The 19,247-nt window shown below is 36.2% G+C and overlaps 1 protein-coding gene across 1 annotated transcript in view; it reads left to right on the forward strand.

The window, feature by feature from the left end:
* The window catches only part of PCNX4 (pecanex 4), a 39,703-nt gene that overhangs the window by 5,563 nt on the left and 14,893 nt on the right, over positions 1 to 19,247 (forward strand). The window contains exons 2-6 of the mRNA XM_030319239.1: positions 7,838 to 8,582; positions 14,104 to 14,283; positions 14,365 to 14,879; positions 15,118 to 15,218; positions 15,340 to 15,462. Coding sequence (XP_030175099.1) covers positions 7,885 to 8,582; positions 14,104 to 14,283; positions 14,365 to 14,879; positions 15,118 to 15,218; positions 15,340 to 15,462 — 1,617 coding nt within the window. The 5' untranslated portion in view covers positions 7,838 to 7,884. The remainder of the gene's footprint in view (positions 1 to 7,837; positions 8,583 to 14,103; positions 14,284 to 14,364; positions 14,880 to 15,117; positions 15,219 to 15,339; positions 15,463 to 19,247) is intronic.

A 19,247-nucleotide genomic window follows, 5' to 3' on the forward strand; every position in this document is an offset into this window, starting at 1 on the left:
ATCCAGCAATCCCACTTATGGGTATATATCTGCACATACTGGAATCAGAATCTCAAAGAGATATTTGCCCTCCCATGTCCATTGTAGCATTGTTTACCATAGCCAAAAAGACAGAAGCAACCCATTGTCCATCAACAGATGAATGGATAAAATGTGGTATATACACACAATGGAATATTATTTAGCCCTAAAAAGGGAAGGAAATCCTGCCTCATGTGATCACATGGATAAGCCTTGAAGATATTATGGTAAGTGAAATAAGCTAGTCAGAGAAGGACAAATACTGCATGATTCTACTTAAATGAGGTATCTGTAATTGTCAGACTCCTAGAAACAGTAGAATGAAGGTTGCCAGGGACTTGGTGGAGGAAGAAACAGGAGGAAGACTTGCTATATAAAGATTTAGTTGTGTGAGATGAGTAAGTTTTAGAGATCTTCTGTACAACATTGTATTGGTACTTAACAATACTGTATTATACACTTAAAAATTTGTCAAGAGGGTAGATCTCATGGTGAGTGTTCTTACCATAAAAAAAATCTGAATCCAATAGAACAGAAAAAAAAGTGTGGATTCAATGAATGAAATTAGCCAATCAATAAAAATAATGATAGATTAAAAACAAGTAGACTTTACTAAACAAAAATTAGACAATTGACTAAGAAAACTTTAAATTTATTGTAATCCCCTGCAAACTGCCACTTTTTGTTTATTATTATTATTTTATTATTTCCTTTAAGGGATTTTTTTCAGGTTGGTATCTTGCCTGATTCCTGCATTAAAGTTGAAAAATAAGAATTCCTTCCTAGTACATTGCCAGATTGATCTGTTTCTCACCCTTCTAGATAATGCTCAAATTCCAAATAAAGCAGCGTTTCTATGGCTATTTTGTTGGCCCACTTTCAGAGTAGCATATGAAAACAGCATATGGCCAAAATCAATGTTGTGATGCCATCTTTATCCCTTAATCTTTATTTTCACAGCATTTTTCCTCCTAAGCCTTGAGCCATTTTTCATTTTAACATGTTGGAGGCTGCAGCCATACAAATGCATCAGTCTGTTTAGAAATTGTCTCTGAGAATGTATGCCAAATTCCCATTCAGGAAGTAAGTTTTAATTAGTCTGAATTTACTTTCCATTTTAGTAATCCAGATTAGAATTTAGAAGATCTCTCTGGGGGTACTCGGTGGCTTGGTCAGTTGAGCATGCCACTCGATTTTGGCTTAGGTCATGATCCCAGGGTCATGGGATCAAGCCCCATATAGGGCTCCTTGCCTTGCGTGGAGACTGCTTTAAGATTCTCTTTCTTCCTCTCTCTCTGCCCCTCACCCGCTTGCTCGTGTGCGTGTTCTCTCTCTCTTTCTCTCTAAAAATCGGAGATTTCTTGGTATAAATGGTAAGTGTTGCTCTATATAAAGAAAATATTTAAAAATTTTTCCAGGATCTGTAATTAAATTAAATATCTCACAGTATCAGTTTATTTTTTTTTGCTTTAATGAATTTCCAGTTTCTGTCATACAATCCTTCATATATGTATAAATATACATTTATATATACTTAGTGTTTTATTTATCTTTGAGAGAGAGAGTGTGAGTGGGAGAGGAAGAGAGAGAAGGAGAGAGAAAATCTTAAGAGGATCCAAAGCAGGCTCTGCACTTACAGCAGCGAGACCGGTATGGAGCTCAAACTCATGAACCATGAGATCATGACCTGAACCGAAGTTGGGCACTCAACCACCTAAGCCACCCGGGGCAGCCCCGTACAATCCTCTTTTATCTTTAAGATATTAGAAAAAAAATATCCATACTAGAAGTAAGCTTTTCAGCAATCTGATATACTTGCTACTTGACAAATTTCCCTCATAATCTTTTTCCTTGTGTAGCGTTATTCATGACATTCCTCAATTGGTATATCTTTTCTTTTTTAAGTTTATTTATTTATTTTGAGAGAGGGAGAGACAGAATCCCAAGCAAGCAAGCTCCGTGCTGCACTGTAGGCACAGAGCCCAGCGCAGGTCACAAACCCACAAACCCGCAAGATCATAGCCTGAGCAGAGATCAAGGGTCTGATGCTTAACTGACTGAGCCACTCAGGTGCCCCCTGATTGATATATATATTTTTTAAATGTTTATTTATTTTTGAGAGAGAGAAAGAGAACATGAGCAGGGGAGGGGCAGAGAGAGAGGGAGACAGAATCTGAAGCAGGCTCCAGGCTCTGAGCTGTCAGCACAGAGCCCGATGCGGGGCTTGAACTGAGTGTGAGATCATGACCTGAGCCGAAGTCGGACGCTCAACCGACTGAGCCACCCAGGCACCCCAAGATAGATATATTTTTTTAATTCTCTTGGCTTAGCTAAATCTTTAAGATCATAATTGAAGCTGAGGCCAGTATTTCTCAAGCAATTTACAGAGAACACTACACACATGATCTGTTGCTAGATATGGTGGGAAAGTTAGGTTTCCTGTTCGAGTAAGTTTGGAAAATTCAAATGATACATTTTAAGCAGGTTTGCAGTCGTGTTTTGTTTTGTTTTTTTAACTTCAAAGATGTCTCTGAGTCTTTAGTTTGCTGATATCCACTGTGACTCTTCAAGATGATGTCCTAGTGTGTTATTTATCAAGCTTCTTTGACCATGGACTCCCTTTTAAGAAACATTGTGTAGGGCAAATAATTCTGTATCCTTCAGCCTTTCTTTTAATATCACATGAAAATAATTCAAATCTGTCTTGAGGGGACTCAAGTGTGAACATTCTCTTAATACTTCATAATGTGCTCTCACTGCTTTTGTGGTTGATCTTGCCTTATTTTGACTCTGTTACCTGCTGTTTTATCTCTGCCTTTCACTCCTAGTATGAACTAGCTCCTTCTTCCTGACAAAGAAGAAAGTTAAAATGTTGCATAAGATAGAGAGCAAATTACAATTGGATTTCTGTCACATTAAAATTCTACAGCCATTTCCTTCTCTGTCCCAGAAACTCAGGCTCTCCCTCAGGCTCATCCTGTTCCTGTAGGAGCATACTGCTTTGGAATATACTGCTCTAGGCAAAATCTTCTCTGACCCAATAATACTATCAATAAGTGCCATTATTTATTCCATATTATCAATAAATTATTTTCTAAACATTTAAAAACTGAGAATAAAGAGTTTGCAAGTTTACTGTTAGTGGGGCAGGATATGCAGGAAGAAGGTTTTGAAAAAAAAACGAACAGTAAACACTCCCAACTTCCCTTTTAAACAGCAGTATTTAGTGTTGTCTTTTAATTTTAATCATCTTATTTATACCATTAATGTATTACATGCCTCTCCATGCCAAGATATTTTACTAAATATTACGGAGAATCGGAAGTGTCTCAAGATTTGGCCCCAGCCCACAAATAACTAGTTAGTAGAGAAAATAAGTACAAATGAAAAAATAACAGGTAAAGAGGTGAATAATACAAGAAGTGCCCTATGTTGATACATGTTACAAGATGAGAAGTATGGACAAGCAATATTTGTTATACAGAGAAAAGAGAGGCACAGTTTGACCTAGGCGTTCTGGGGAATTTGCAGAAAGGATTAGACTGAATGTCTAAAGTTGACCAAAATTACTAATTAGGGAAGGGAAGAAAGGGCATCCTAGGATGGAAAGAACATGAGCAGAGACACCAGAGAGAAAAGGGTGGGATGTGTTTGCAGGGCAAGGGGCCGAGAGTTCTAGAGGTTATTTGATAATTTGAAGAGGTATCAAAATGTTCTATGTAAAATACACAGACACACAATCACATTGTAGTATGTATGCTGTCTGGAACTTTTTACACCTATACAAACTATATACAATCATGTATACACACAGGTATATATACTCCTTTTTTAAAAAATGCAAATGGGATCATCAATGTGTTTATTTTACTTTTCAACATGTCATGGCATCTTTCTGTTTCCATATCAACAACGGATCTTCAGAGTATTTCACTGTTCGGAATATAATCACAGAATATTCCATTGAATGGGTAAGAACATTTAAACTAAACTCTACCAAAGATTCAGAAGTACTAAAAGGTAAATGAATATGGATAGTAACATGAAGCCAGATAATCTGATTGTAAGGTGTCTTCAGTTTCTGGCTTTCTGGCCCAGTGAGCCATTTCACCTTGTTTCTAATTTGCCTCAGTGGAGCAGGAGGGACCAGCTTTTACCTAACTCCCTGGGAAAATTTCAGGCACTTCCAGTCTCTTGAAAAATCCCAGGCCAGACATCCAAGTTCATTTTCCTTTCTGATGGCATCTTCTGTGGATAATTGAAATCAGAATACTTACACCTGCTCACAAGAATATGCCCTTTACCTTAGGCTTGTACGGAACAACATACCAGAATAAAGTACACTGAGCCTGACATCAAGACAGGAGATAAGCTTATTCAGAGGGGAGGGAAGCAGTCTTTTCATTCCTTAAGATTGAACCATCAATGACTAAGGTTCCATTTGGCCCTACGGTTATGTTATTTTGTGAGTATTTGCACGGCTGTCATGTAAGTAAAAGCTATGACTTGTTCTGTGTAGAACTAAGTCCAATGACTAGAAGACTAAATATGGTGTTTACAGTAAAGAACTTCCTAACAGCATAACAAGAGGTGTTCTAAAGTAGTCATTCTTAATGGTGACCTCCAAATCTTTCATGATGCCTGAAAACTGTCTCTAGGGCTGATATTGGTTGGGTAGGACTGACTTTCAGAAAGACTGTTTTAAACTGAAGAAAGAACAGAAGAAGAAAGAAGGAGAAAAAGAAAGGCTGTTTTAAGATGGCTTTAAATTTGTGTGTATGTGGTAAAATACATACAACATTTACTGTCTTTTTTTTTTTTAATTTTTTTTTCAACGTTTATTTATTTTTGGGACAGAGAGAGACAGAGCATGAACGGGGGAGGGGCAGAGAGAGAGGGAGACACAGAATCAGAAGCAGGCTCCAGGCTCTGAGCCATCAGCCCAGAGCCCGACGCGGGGCTCGAACTCACGGACCGCGAGATCGTGACCTGGCTGAAGTCGGACGCTTAACCGACTGCGCCACCCAGGCGCCCCAACATTTACTGTCTTAACCATTTTTAAGTGTATGGTTCAGTGGTATTAAATGCATTCACATTGTTGTGCAGTCATCACCATCATTCATCTCTGACTCTTTTTATCTTGTAAAACTTTATACCCGTTCAACAGTGACTGCCATTCTCTTCCCTCAGCCCATGGCAACCACCATTCTACTTTCTATCATTTTGACAACTCTAAGTATCTTGCCTTAGTGACATTCTGCAGGATTTGTCTTATTGTGACTAGCTTTTTTTTACTTAGCATACTGTCCTTAATGTTCATCCATGTTGTAGCATACTGCAGGATTTTTTTTCCTTTTTAAGGTTGAGTAATATTTTGTTCATCTTTTCCTCCTTTGATGGACACTTGGGTTTACTTCTGTGTTTTAGTTATTGTGAATAATGCTGCTGTGAACATGAGTTACAGAAATCTCTTTGAGAACCTGCTTTCACTTCTTTGGAGTATATATCCAGAAGTCGAATTCCTGGATCAAATGGTAATCCAATTTTTAATTTTTTGAGGAACCACCATACTGTTTTCCCCAACAGTTGTCTCATTTGATATTCCCACCAAGTGCACAAGGGTTCCAGTTTTCCACATCCTCACCAATACTTGCTGTTTTCTGTTTTTCTTATAGTAGCCATCCTAATGGGTGTGAGGTGGTACCTTGTTATAGTTTTGCTTTGCATTTCTCTAATGATTAGTGGTGTTGAGTATCTTTTCGTGTGTTTATTGCTATTTGTATATCTTCTTTGGAGAAATGTCTATTCAAGCCCTTTGCCAATTTTTGAGTTGGTTTATTTTATTGTTGAGTTTTAGGAGTTCTCTATATATTATGGATTGTAATCCCTAATCAGACAGATATATGATATGTAAATATTTTCTCCCATTATGTGGGTTGCCTCTTTTCTATGTTGATAGTGTCTTTGGTGTACACAGTATTTAAATTTTCATGAAATCTAATTTGTCTGGTTTCCTTTTGTAACCTGTACCTTTGGTGTCATATCCAAGAAGTCATTGCCAAAGCCAGTATTGGAAGCTTTTATCCTATGTTTTCTTCTCAGCATTCTATTGTTTTAGGTTTTACACATAACGTCCATTTTGAGTTAATTTTTGTATATAGTGTTAAAGGCCTAATTTCATTCTTTTGCATGTCAATACTCAGCTTTCCTCACACCATTTATTGCAAAGACCATCCTTTCCCTATTACCTTTGTCACGTATTTGGCCATATATGTGAGGATTTATTTCTGGGCTCTCTATTCTATTTTATTGGTCTATGTCTCTTTCTTTTTGAAGACAGCTTTAAACATAATTTTTCTTTCCCAACCCAACATATGATCTCTGAGGTAGTACTTTGCTAGCTATCTTGTGTCAGGCAACTGTTTTTCAGAATAAGCTACTGAGTATATCCCAGGAAAAGGAAAAGTTGAAGGTGGAGAATCCACGTTATTTGGTACTTCGATTTTTCTGGCCCTTAAATGGAAATAATCTAGATTAAAACACATATAGGTCCTATTATTGTTTCATGTTTTCCTAGTTTTGGTACATTTTGGAAACTGATAACAGAAAGAGAAGCTAAAAATTGAATCAGAAAGTGGTTTGCTTATGGTAACATAGCTAATAATAAGCATTTACTCTGACACCTAGAGTCTTTTAATTTCCAGTTTATTGTTCTTTCTACTGCATATTGAGCTGTCAATGGACTTTATTGAAATGTAACTATTTTATTTTTATTTATTTATTTAAAAAATTTTTTTTAATGTTTATTTTTAAGACGGGGAGAGAGCATGCGAGCAGGGGAGGGGCAGAGAGAGAGGGAGACGCAGAATCTCAAGCAGGCTGCAGGCTCTGAGCTGTCAGCACAGAGCCCAATGTGGGGCTTGAACCCCAGAACTGTGAGATCATGACCCGAGCTGAAGTCCAGTGCTTAACTGAGCCACCCAGGCACCCCCAAATGCTACTATTTTAGCAGGATTTGACTCTTTAAATTATCAGAAAATCCTAAATTTATTATAATTGCTAGACGATATGACTAACAGTGTTTGTTTCCATATTCTATTTCTATTTTCATTTCAATTCAAAGGAATCAACGAGAATATGTTCATTTTATAGAGCAGAGTTTGGCCAACTATGGCCCACAGACTGAATCTGGCCCACAGGTATGGGTAAAAATACCATAACACTTTATCAGAGCACAACCACTCATACCCATTTATGTATGTATTGTCTATGGCTGCTTTCTGCTACAACAGCAGAACTGACTCATGTAGCAGAATTGAGTCATAGTAACAGAAATTATATGGTCCACTAAGCCCAAAATATTTACTCTTCTGCCCTTAGAGAAAAATTTTGCTGACCCTTATAATAGAGGAAAAGTTTAAAACCAAACATTGAAAACTCTTAGGAAAATGATTAAACCACTGGCAGATTTGAGTTGAAAGCACTGGCTTTTTGAACGTTTCTTTGCCTTCAAAATCTAAAAATGTCAATTTTAAGATCTAATTTAATTAGATCTGATTTCCATTAATTTAAGATCTAATCCCAAATAATAAGTTCTAGATAAATTATAATGAATATCCTTTTTTTCCCAAATAAAAAACAACTTTTCAACTGTTTGTTTAGTGCTGCATGTATGTCAGGCAATGGGGAGGAGCTAGCGGGTGAAATTATAAATCCTGCCCTTGAAGGAATTAAGGAGATAAAATAGAAATGTGGAGTTCCCCCCCCCATCTTTTAAGTATGACATTTTCAAATAGTGACTTTTTCTTTTTCTTAGAGACTGCTGTGTTACAGAAGAGGATGTAACTTTCAGAATAATCCTGAATGAGAAGGATGAGTCCAGATGTGCCTCTGCTGAATGATTACAAACAGGACTTCTTTCTGAAGCGCTTTCCACAGACCGTTCTTGGAGGCCCTCGATTCAAACTAGGCTATTGTGCCCCTCCTTATATATATGTTAATCAAATTATCCTTTTCCTGATGCCATGGGTTTGGGGTGGATTAGGGACACTTTTGTATCAATTAGGGATTTTGGAAGACTATTACACAGCAGCACTTTCAGGTGGACTGATGCTTTTCACTGCATTTATCATCCAGTTCACAAGTTTATATGCCAGGAACAAATCGGTGACCATAGAAAGAATGCTAACCACAGATATCTTAGCAGAGGAAGATGAACATGAATTTACAAGTTGTGCTGGTGCTGAGACTATCAAATTTCTCATTCCTGGCAAGAAATATATAGCCAATACAGTTTTTCACTCTTTTCTTGCTGGGTTAGTGTGTGGTCTTGGAACATGGTATCTGCTTCCAAATAGAATGTCCCTGCTGTATGGCAGTGCAGGAGGCGCTGTTCTGCAATTTGTCTTCGGATGGATGACATTATGTATAGGAGAATATTCATTAATTGTAAACACAGCTGCAGAGACTGCGACTTTCCAAACCCAGGATACTTATGAAATCACTCCTCTTATGAGACCTCTTTATATTTTTTTCTTTGTTTCTGTAGATCTTGCACACAGGTAATAAGCTACCAAATACTTTGTCACTTGCTTTGTTTTTAAGCATACATACACAGTATGAGCTCTCCTTAGTATTAAAAAACTGAATCTATGAAAGTCATCAAGACCAAACCATTGGGTGATAGTTGTTCTGATGATTAATCTCTTCGGAGTAATCTCTGTTAAACATTCATACTAACGTAGTAATTAAACCTTATTGAGGAGTTAAAAGAAAACTCTTTGGTAAGAGAAATCAGCAAAATTTCAATTCTGTGTTTCACTTTAAATAAGGAGCTATGTGCTATAAGATAGTCTGGCTGAGGCCTGTGAAAAGGGAGATGGAATTTTCCTATGAGGGTATAATGAAGAATTTAAAATTTATACTATAAATATTATGTACAAATTGAGTGAATTTAAGATGAGTAACGTTTCTAATTTTGTTATAATAACTATGTAGGATGAATACTGATTTTTTAAAAATCAATTTGCTATAGAAGAAAAATAGACTTTTTTTAACAAAACTGTTTACCAAACTGTTTACAAAATTGTTGGATAACCCCCTTTGCTCACCTTTTATAAATCTGACTTTTCTTTCTCTGTTTCTGTAGATTGCAGCTTTCTCTCTCACGGGTTTATGTCCAGATAGAAATGTAAAGGCATTTAATGGACTGAATGTCTTCAAATTCATATATCAAAGCCTGTCCCCCAGTGTGATGGTGATTGGAGATGGGGTCTTTGGAAGGTGATTAGGAAAATGAGGGTGGGGCCTTGGTCTGATGGAATTAATGCCCTTATCAGAAGAGACACCAGAGAGCTTGATCTCTCTCTCTCTCCACTATGTGAGGATACAGTGAGAAGGCTGCTGTCTGCAAACCAGCAAGAGAGTTCTCAGCAGAACCTGACCATGCTGGCACACTGATCTTGGACTTCCAGCCTCCAGAATAATTTCTGTTGTGTAAGCCACCCAGTCTGTGGTATTTCATTAGGGCAGCCCAAGCTAAGACAGATTTTGATACCAAGAGGTGGGTTGCTCCTGTAACAGATACCTAAAAGTGTGGAAGTGGCTTTCAAATTGGGTAATGGGTAGAGGCTAGAAGAGTTTTGAGGTTCATGCTAGAAATGTGGACTTAAAGGCATTTCTGGTGAGGTCTTAGAAATGAGAACATGTTCTTGGAAACTGGAGGAAAGGTGATTGTTGGTATAACGTGGCACAAAACTGTTCTAATTTTTATGGAAAGTAGAACTTGAAAGTGATGAAATTGAATAGAGAGTTAAGGAGATTTCCAAGCAAGTGGCTAAAAGAACAGCTTGAATTGAAGAAGGAATTGCTAAGCAAAAAATAATCAGAACTAGAAGATTTGGAAAATTTTCAGCGTAGCCATATTGCAAAAAAAATGAGAAAGCATGTTCTGAAGTGAGCACCAAGAGTGTGACTGGACTAACACTAAAGAGTTCAAGGGGTTATATGACCAGAAATAAGGCCAGTTTGAACTAAAGCAGTCAAAGACCAGATGAAATGAACTAAGGCTGTTAGACTTCTTAGATTTGACAGGTCTTTAAGAAGAGGGGAAAAATGACCCCAAAAGTGATTCAGGGATTGTCAGGGCTACTTCCTTGGTTTCAACAAACTAGAAGCTGGAAGCCTTGGGTCTAGTACTTGCCCTGCAAAGCGTTGGGGGTGGGACCCACACCTAGAGCTGTTTGGGTAATGATGGCAACCCTGGGGGCCTAGAGGGCAAAATATGGAACCAAGAAGATTCTTCCTCAGCCTTAAGGTCTAATAGAATTTGCCTTGCTAGGTTTTGGACTTCTTTGGAACCTGTCACCCCTTCCTTCTTTCCTATTTCTCCCTTCTGGAATAAGAATGTTCATTCTGAGGTCACCTGGGTGGCTCAGTCGGTTAAGGGGCTGACTTCAGCTCAGGTCATGATCTCGCGGTCTGTGGGTTCCAGCCCCGTGTTGGGCTCTGTGCTGACAGCCACTTGGAGCCTTGAGCCTGCTTCAGATTTTGTGTCTCCCTCTCTCTCTGCCCCTTCCCTGCTCGTGCTCTATTTCTCTCTCTCTCTCTCTCTCTCTCTCTCTCTCTCTCTCTCTCTCTCTCAAAAATATTTAAAAAAAAAAATGTCCATTCTGGGGCTGTCCCACTGTTTTATTTTGGAAGTACATAGCTTGTCTGATTTCACAGGTTCACAGCTGGAGAGGGATTTTGCCTCAGGATGGAGTGTACTTGAGTCTCACCCATATCTGCTTTAGATGGTAGTTAGATGAAACTTTGGACTTTAGCCTGTAGAATTGATGCTGGAATTTTTTAAGACTTTTGGACCTGTTGGGATGGAATGAATGTGTTTTGCATGTAAGAAGAACATGAATTTGGGAGACTGGGTTAGAATGTTAAGGACTGAATGTTTCTGCCCCCTCAAAATTTGTATGTTGATGCCCTAACTCCCAATGTGATGGTATTTAGAGATGGGGTCTTTGGGAGGTAATCAGGTCATCAGGGTAGTCCTATTCTTATGGGATTGGTGCCCTTATAAGAAGAGAGACCAGAGAGCTTGATCTCTCTCCTTCCACCATGTGAGGATGCAGTGAGAAGTTGGCTGTCTGCAAGGCAGGAAGAGTGTTCTCACCATAACCCAACCATAATGGCACTGATTTTCCTGTCTCTAGAACTATAAGAAATAAATTTCTGTTATTTAAGCTACCTGGTCTGCGGTATTTGTTATGGAAGCCTGAAATAAGACATTTAAAAATATTTAGCTATTTTGTATACTGAAACTGACCTATTCTTAGGTATCCAATTGCTATTCCTTAAATCTTAATCTCTTCTCATTGTGCTACATTTGTGGACCAGAGGACACTATAATATCCTTTTTCTTAATCCAATCAAATATGTAAGGGAAAAATTAGTTTATGGGAAATTCATCTATAATTGCTCTGTTAGTACCATTACCATTTATTAGCTGTAAAATATGTTACAGTTAAATACTTGGTTTTGAAAAGTTAGGAATAAAATTAAGTTTACATGTGTATGTATACATTTGACCCCTTTTTAAAGATGGAGGTTTATAAGATTATTTTCACAATACAGATTCTTGAGTTACTGTCTCCCTGTGCTATTTCTGAAATCAGAAATTATATACCTTCTATGATACACCTTTGCATTTAAATTGATGCTCCAGGTTCTTTAATTTCTTTTTTAAATCTCAGTTAATTTATAATTTGATTACCTTGAATTTCTGCATTACTCATTTCTGAATGAAAGGACATAAATGTTTTTAGTACATTATAGTTGGATTTAATGTACAGTTTTAATGTTTACGGTTTGATCATTACAAACAGGTTTTTGTTTTTTTCCACTAAAAGGAAAAGACAAAAGCAGGCCCAAATCTGTTCATATAGAAGAAGATGACATATTTGTGCAGAAAAATTACCTCTCACTTGACTTAGAAATTTTTAGCTTCTGGTTAACAAACTAATAAAGAAGATGATCTTTATACAGTAGATATGATACTGCAGATAAAAATGTATGAAATGTGTGCACTGTTCAAATTTGAACAGTTGTCAGATATATCAAATTGTTTCTTAATTTTATTTCAGAGAATGTAAAAGTTGAAGAGACAAGCCTCACAGTATAATATTTTCTCTTTCCCCATTCTTTATTCTACCCAGTACACTGTGTATTAATAATTTACTTTTTCTGTACATTTTCATCAAAGACTGGTATTAAATCTACAGTGCTTATAGTTCATAGACTCTCAGGAATTGTTTGAACGTATGATGCATATTTATTTCATCTTAGCCACTATAAACATCTTTTTGCTGGACGTGGATATAGTGTACAGAATTTGAAATATTTTTATAGCTGTTAGAGTCAAAGTTGTTTTTTTTTCTTGAGGTCTTAGATATTTTGCCCTAGAAGATTCCTATTACATTATCAGAAATAGAATTTAAACATACTTTCCATGTGAAAGACTTGACCACAATAATCATTATTTGGGTCTGAGTCATACAGGAAAGTGATCATGATGTGTGGTTGCTCAAAATACGAATGCTTATATTTATGTATGGTATTCTTGTATATAAATAAAATTTCTATGTCATTGTTTATTAAGAACAAAAAGATTTAGGGAGGTTAAATCAAACTTGGGTAAAATATTCTTGAGTATACATTATTTTTACACAAATTATACTATACTTAAATATATTAGGAAGAGAAATGTTGTCTTTAACAAGAAAAATAACTACAGATCTGCATGTTTTCCTTGACCTTCCTGTGGTTTATTATGTGTGGTTTGATTTTCCTTTTTGTCACTTGAGTATTTTCTTCCCAGAATGAAATACATTTTAAAACTACACTACAAAAAGTATTGTCCTCTAATTTAGCATCATATTGTTAACCTTGTATTCATTAATTCTCTGCTTATAAAATTTGAAGGACATACATTATGAGACAGTGCATTAGCTGACATAGTCTTGATAGCTTCGGAGCAAACACATTATGTCATTATTATATCCATAGTTGCTATACATTTGCTTCTGGGCTGTTAACATATGCTTAAGTGGATAATTATTACAGAAGGTGCCTTTCTCCTTGACTTTGATTCCTAGCAGCTCAGGTATTCAAGTACAATTATGCTGTGAGTTTTGACATTTAGTTTTTTATAAGTTATCTTTTGAACACTGTAAGTACTAGGACATTATTGGTTTCTGGACAAAGTATGGTCAGCCTTATTTCAAAAAAATTAGTTATATTTTGATAGTGTTTATGCTTCTGTGCTTTGAGTTTTTGTTAAGTCATTCAAAGCCATCTAATTTTTAACTGGTAAATGCTGTACGAAGAACAAATTTCTCCACTTTATAGAAATCATCTCTAGTTTATGAAATTGTATTTTACAAGTTTGTATTCTCTATAAAATAAAAACAATATTATAAATGCTAGTTAAGTTCCCACACCAATCCACAGAGACACGTTCATAAGCCTAATGTTGCCAACTTCTGATATTGATTCTACTGACTTCAAGTTCTGGGGCCTGGGGGTAAGACAGTACTGGGAGAGTAGGAAAAAGAAAAGAGCTCTCTTTGCTAGCTACTAACGTTATGAACATCAGTAAGGCTTTGGCTTTCCTAGAGTTACTTACAATTTTAAATTAGAAAATTTTAAACTCAACAATCATTGGTAGAATTTTAGCCAATGTAGGTTAGACAATTACACGAGAAATATTTTTGCTCTGGACTCAGTTCAGTTTTACAAATCCCTGAATTCAATTATTCAGTAAACTGCTTTTAATTACTTCTTTCCACATTGGAATCCACATATTTTCTAAGTGCTAATCTTGTACACAATTGAGTAGGGGTAGTAGCTGCTATGGGAGAAGGACAATGGTCACAATTTACAAATGTTGATATTTTGCAGTTTGGGACTAGGATCTTTTTGTAAGTGTTCCTTTGTTTTGGGGGAGTGGGTTGCATGTGTTTTATTTTTCCTGGGAAGATCCTCTCTCTATATTATTTTGTATGATTTAAATGTTCCCTTTTCTTATAGGTTTACGGTAAACATACCAGCTCTAGAACAAACGAATCAGATTTTACACATCTTGTTTATATTTTTACCCTTTCTGTGGGCACTCGGAACTCTGCCCCCACCTGATGCCCTTTTCTTATGGGCAATGGAGCAGATTTTAGAGTTTGGCCTTGGAGGCTCATCTATGTCAACCCATTTACGGTAATTACTTTAAATATTAAGGTTCTGTGTAACAAAGTATAATTTTTCTTTTCAATCAAATCTTTCTTTTTTTCTCTGCAGGTTATTAATAATGTTCATCATTTCTGCTGGAACAGTGGTAACATCGTATTTCATTCCCAGCACTGTTGGTGTGGTTCTTTTCATGACTGCACTTGGGTTCTTGCTGAGTCTTAACCTAAGTGACATGGGTTTTTTCTTCAAACACAGTGCGACTGGACACAGAGTTGGAACCAAATCTAGGGCTTTACCCAATGGGTCAGAAAAACAGTTTACTTGGAAGGAATGCCTTTTCTATATTATTATATTAGTCTTGGCTCTCATAGAAACTAGTTTGCTGCATCATTTTGCTGGTTTCCCACAGATTTCCAAAAACAGTCCTCAGGCTATTGTTGGCTATATTTTGATGATATTGCTTATAATACTGTGGCTACTTAGAGAAATTCAGAGTGTCTGTATCTTTGGAATTTTCCAAAACCCTTTCTATCCAAAGAATGTGCAAACTGTGACTTTATTCTTAGAGAAGCAAAGAAGGCTTATGAAGATTGGTGTTATCAGACGGATTTTGCTAAATCTAGGTAAGAAGATAAAATCTACTAATTTTGTGTTTTAGCTAGGAAGTGTACAAAAATATTCCCATATTTTTGTAATATACAACATACAGGCGTTCATTCTTTTATGTTTTGGTTTGTTTATTAGTTTTTTCAGTTAATTGCTTAAATGTGCTCATAGAAGAACACATATCAGCTAAAATAAAATGTGGTAGAAGAGGTTACTTTGCCTTAATTAAATAATGTCTTTTTTTGTTTGTCCTAGTGTCGCCTTTCGCTATGATAGCATTTCTTTCATTGGACAGTTCCTTACAAGAGCTCCACTCTGTGTCTGTCTCCATTGGGTTCACAAGAGCTTTTAGAATGGTAATCCTAATAAGCACTTAATAGTATTTTCCTATTGCTAAGCTTGTGATTTTGTTTATTCTAACAGTTTACTTAAATTATCCAATTCTGCCTAATAAAGTGGATAATTTTTGTACTGTAGGTGTGGCAGAATACAGAAAATGCTTTATTGGAGACAGTCATCATATCAGCAGTGCACTTATTAATCTCCAGTACAGATGTGTGGTGGAACAGAAGCCTGGATACAGGTATCAGACTCTTACTGGTAAGGATACGTTTCAATAGCTTTATTGAGATCTATTTCATATACCATAAAATCACCCACTTAAACAGTTCAGTAGTAGACAGAATTTTACAGCCATCACCATAGTCTAATTTAGACCATTTTCAACATCCCAAAAAGAAACCTCATGCACATTAATGTCATTCCCCCATTCCCTGTCCTAACCCCACTCCAGTGCCAGCAACCATTAATATACTTTCTGTATCTATGGTTGATTGATTTATCAGATCATGGATTTTTAGGTTGTTTCCACTTTCTGACTATTATGAATAATGCTGCTGTGAACATTTGTGTACACATTTTTGTACATGTGTTTTTGGACGTATGTTTTAATTTCTCTTAACTATATCTGCCTAGGACTGGAATTTCAGTTCATAGTAAGTCTATGTTTAACAATTCAAGGTATTGCCAAACATTTTTCCAAAGTGGTTGCACTATTTTACATTTCTACCAACAACGTATGAAGATTCTAATTTCTCTACATACGTACTAACACTTGTTATTATCTGACTCTTTCATTATAATCATTCTGATGGGTGTGACATGCTGTCTCATTGTAATGTTCATTTGCATTTCTCTGAATGCTAATGACACATCTTTTCATAAATTTATCAGCCATTTGTGTGTATTTTTTGGAGAAATGTCTATTCAGATTCTTTGTCTGCTGTCTGTGGATTGCCCTTATTGTTGAGCTTAAGAGTATTTTTTTAATGTATTCTGGATACAAGTTCCTTGACAATATATGATAAATAAAAATTTTTTCCCATCTTGTAGGCTTTCTTTTTCTTGATAATATTCTTTGAAGCAAGAAAGTTTTAAATTTTGCTGAAGTTCAATTTATCTCTTTTTTCTTTTGTCACTTGTATTGTTTGGGTCACATCTAATAAACACTGCTGCCTGTTTCCAAATCATAAATATTTACTGTGTTTTCTTCTAAGAGTTTTACAGTTTTAGCTGCTACAGTTCAGTCTATGATCTACTTTGAGTTTATTTTTGTGTATGATATGAGGTGGAGTTCCAAATCCATTCTTTTGTATATGGGCATACAATTATCCCAGCACCATTTATTGAAAAAGCTATTCTTCCCTCAATGATTTTTCTTGGCATCCTGGTCAAAAATCAAATGACAAATGTGTTATTTCTGGACTCTTCGATTCTTTTCCATTCATGTATGTCTATCCTTATGCCAGTCCTATACCGTCTTTATTACTATATTTTGTAGTAGGTTTTGAAATTGAGAAGTGTGAGTCCTCTAACTTTGTTCTTTTAGAGATTGTTTTGATTCTTCCAGTTCCCTTGTATTACCATGTAAATATTAGTTTCAGCTTTTCAGTTTTTGCAAGAAGGCATCTGAAACTTTGGTGGAGATTACCTCAAATCTGTAGATCAATTTGGGGAGTATTGCCGCCTTAAAAATATTTATTCTTCCCATCCATTAACATGGCATGTTTTCATAGTTTTTTAAAAAAATTTTTTAACATTTATTTATTTTTGAGAGACAGAAAGAGACAGAGCATGAGTACGGGAGGGGCAGAGAGAGAGGGAGACACAGAATCTGAAGCAAGCTCCAGGCTCTGACCTGTCAGGACAGAGTCCAAAGCAGGGCCAGAACTCACAAGCTGTGAGATCATGACCTGAGTGGAAGTCAGGTTCTTAACCGACTGAGCCACCTAGGCGCCCCTCAAGATCTTTATTTCAAAAATGTTTTGTAGTTTTCAGTGTTGCAAGTCTTACAGGTTTTATTAAAATTTTCCTAAGTATATATTTTTTGATGATATTATAAATGGAATTGTTTTCTTCATTTTTTGTTTTTTTTAATTCATTACTAGAGTATAGAATACAATTGATTTTTTTTTTTAATGTTTATTTATTTTTGAGAGAGTGAGAGACGGAGACAGAGCATGAGCTGGGGAAGGGCAGAGAGAGAGGGAGCACAGGATCCAAAGCAGGCTCCAGGCTCTAAGCTGTCCTCACCGAGCCTGTGGCGGGGCTCAAATCCACAAATTACAAGATCATGACTTCAGCCAAAGTCGGACGCCTAACTGACTGAGCCACCCAGGCACCCCTTGATTTTTTTTTAATACTGATTTTGTGTCCTAAAACCTCACTTCTATTAGTTCTGATAGATTTTTAGTGGATTCTTAAGACATTCTGTATATAAGATCATGTCATCTGCAAATTAGATATGGTAGAATTTTTTTTAAGGTTTTTATTTATTTATTTTGAGAGACAGAGAGTGGGAGAGGGGCCGAGAGAGAGGGAGAGAGAGAGAATCCCAGGAGGCTGTGCACTGACAGTGCAGAGCCTGACACAGGGCTCCAACTCACAAACCATGAGATCATGACCTCAGCTGATGTCAGATGCTTAACGGACTAAGCCAACCAGGTGTTCATAGTAGAGGTATTTTTTACTTATTTTCCAATCTAAATATCTTTCATCTCTTTTTCTTACCTAATTGCCCTGTCCAGAACCTCCAGTATAATGTTGAATAGAAGAGTGGACATCTTATGAGGAAAGCATATTCCATCTTTCTCTATTAAGTTGATGTCATTCTTTTACCATTAGACATGATATCAGCTATTGTAGATGCTCTTTTTCAGGTTGACAGCTCCCTTCTATTTCTGGTTAATCTTTTTATCATGAAGGGTATTGGATTTTGTCTGATGCATTTTCTGTGTCTATTGAAATGGTCATGTGATTTTTGTCCTTTAATCTGTTAACATGGTATAATAAGTTGACTTCTGGTTGTTAAACCAATCTTGCATTCCAGGAATAAATCCCATTTGTTGTGATGTATAATCCTGCTTATATGTTGCAGGATTTGTTAGCTAGTATTTTTGTGTGGTTAATATTTATATGTTATCTGTAGCTGTCTTTTCTTGTCATGTCTTTGGTTTAGATATCAAAATAACACTGACCTCGTAGAATGAGTTAGGAATTTCATACTAGTTATTCTTAAATGTTTGATCATATTTGATATGTATCTTAAATATTTTGTAGTGTGTGGTATTTTGTAATATGGAAGCTATCTGAGACAGTTTTTCTCTGTGGGTAGCTCTTAAGTTACAAATTCAATTTCTTGTTACAGGTCTATTCAGTTTTTCTATTTATTCTTGAGTTGCATTATGTTTTTCTAGGAACTTGTCAGTTTCATCTAAGTGATCAAATTTATCAGCATACAGTTCATAGTATTCTCTTATAATCCTTCTAATTTTTTTCTGTAAGATTGGTGGTAAAATTATCTCTTTCATTCCTGATTTTAGTAATTTGAGTCTTCTCTATTTTATTCTTGGTCAGTATAGCTAAAGGTTCGTCAGTTTTGTTGATCTCAAAAAACCAGCTTTTGGTCTCATTGATTTTCTCGATTTTTTAAAATAGTCTCTATTTTATTAATTTTTGTTAATCTTTATTATTAAAAAAAATTTTTTAATGTTGATTTTTGAGAGACAGAGCGTGAGCAGGGGAGGGGCAGAGAGAGAAATGGAGACACAGAATCCAAAGCTGGCTCCAGACTCAGAGCTGTCAGCACAGAACCTGATGTGGGGCTCGAGCTCACGAGCTGTGAGATCATGACCTGAGCTGAAGTCGGATGCTTAACGAGCTGAGCCACCCAGGTGCCCCTAATAATCTTTATTATTAACTTCCTTCTGCTTACTTGAGGATTAGTTTGCTCTTTGTTTTCTAGTTTCTAAGGTAGAAGAGTAGGTTATTGATTTAAGATGTTTCTTCTGCTAACATAGGCACTTAAAGCTAGCTATAAATTTCCC

This window comes from Lynx canadensis, chromosome B3, assembly GCF_007474595.2.
Source record: "Lynx canadensis isolate LIC74 chromosome B3, mLynCan4.pri.v2, whole genome shotgun sequence".
NCBI classification, from domain to species: domain Eukaryota; kingdom Metazoa; phylum Chordata; class Mammalia; order Carnivora; family Felidae; genus Lynx; species Lynx canadensis.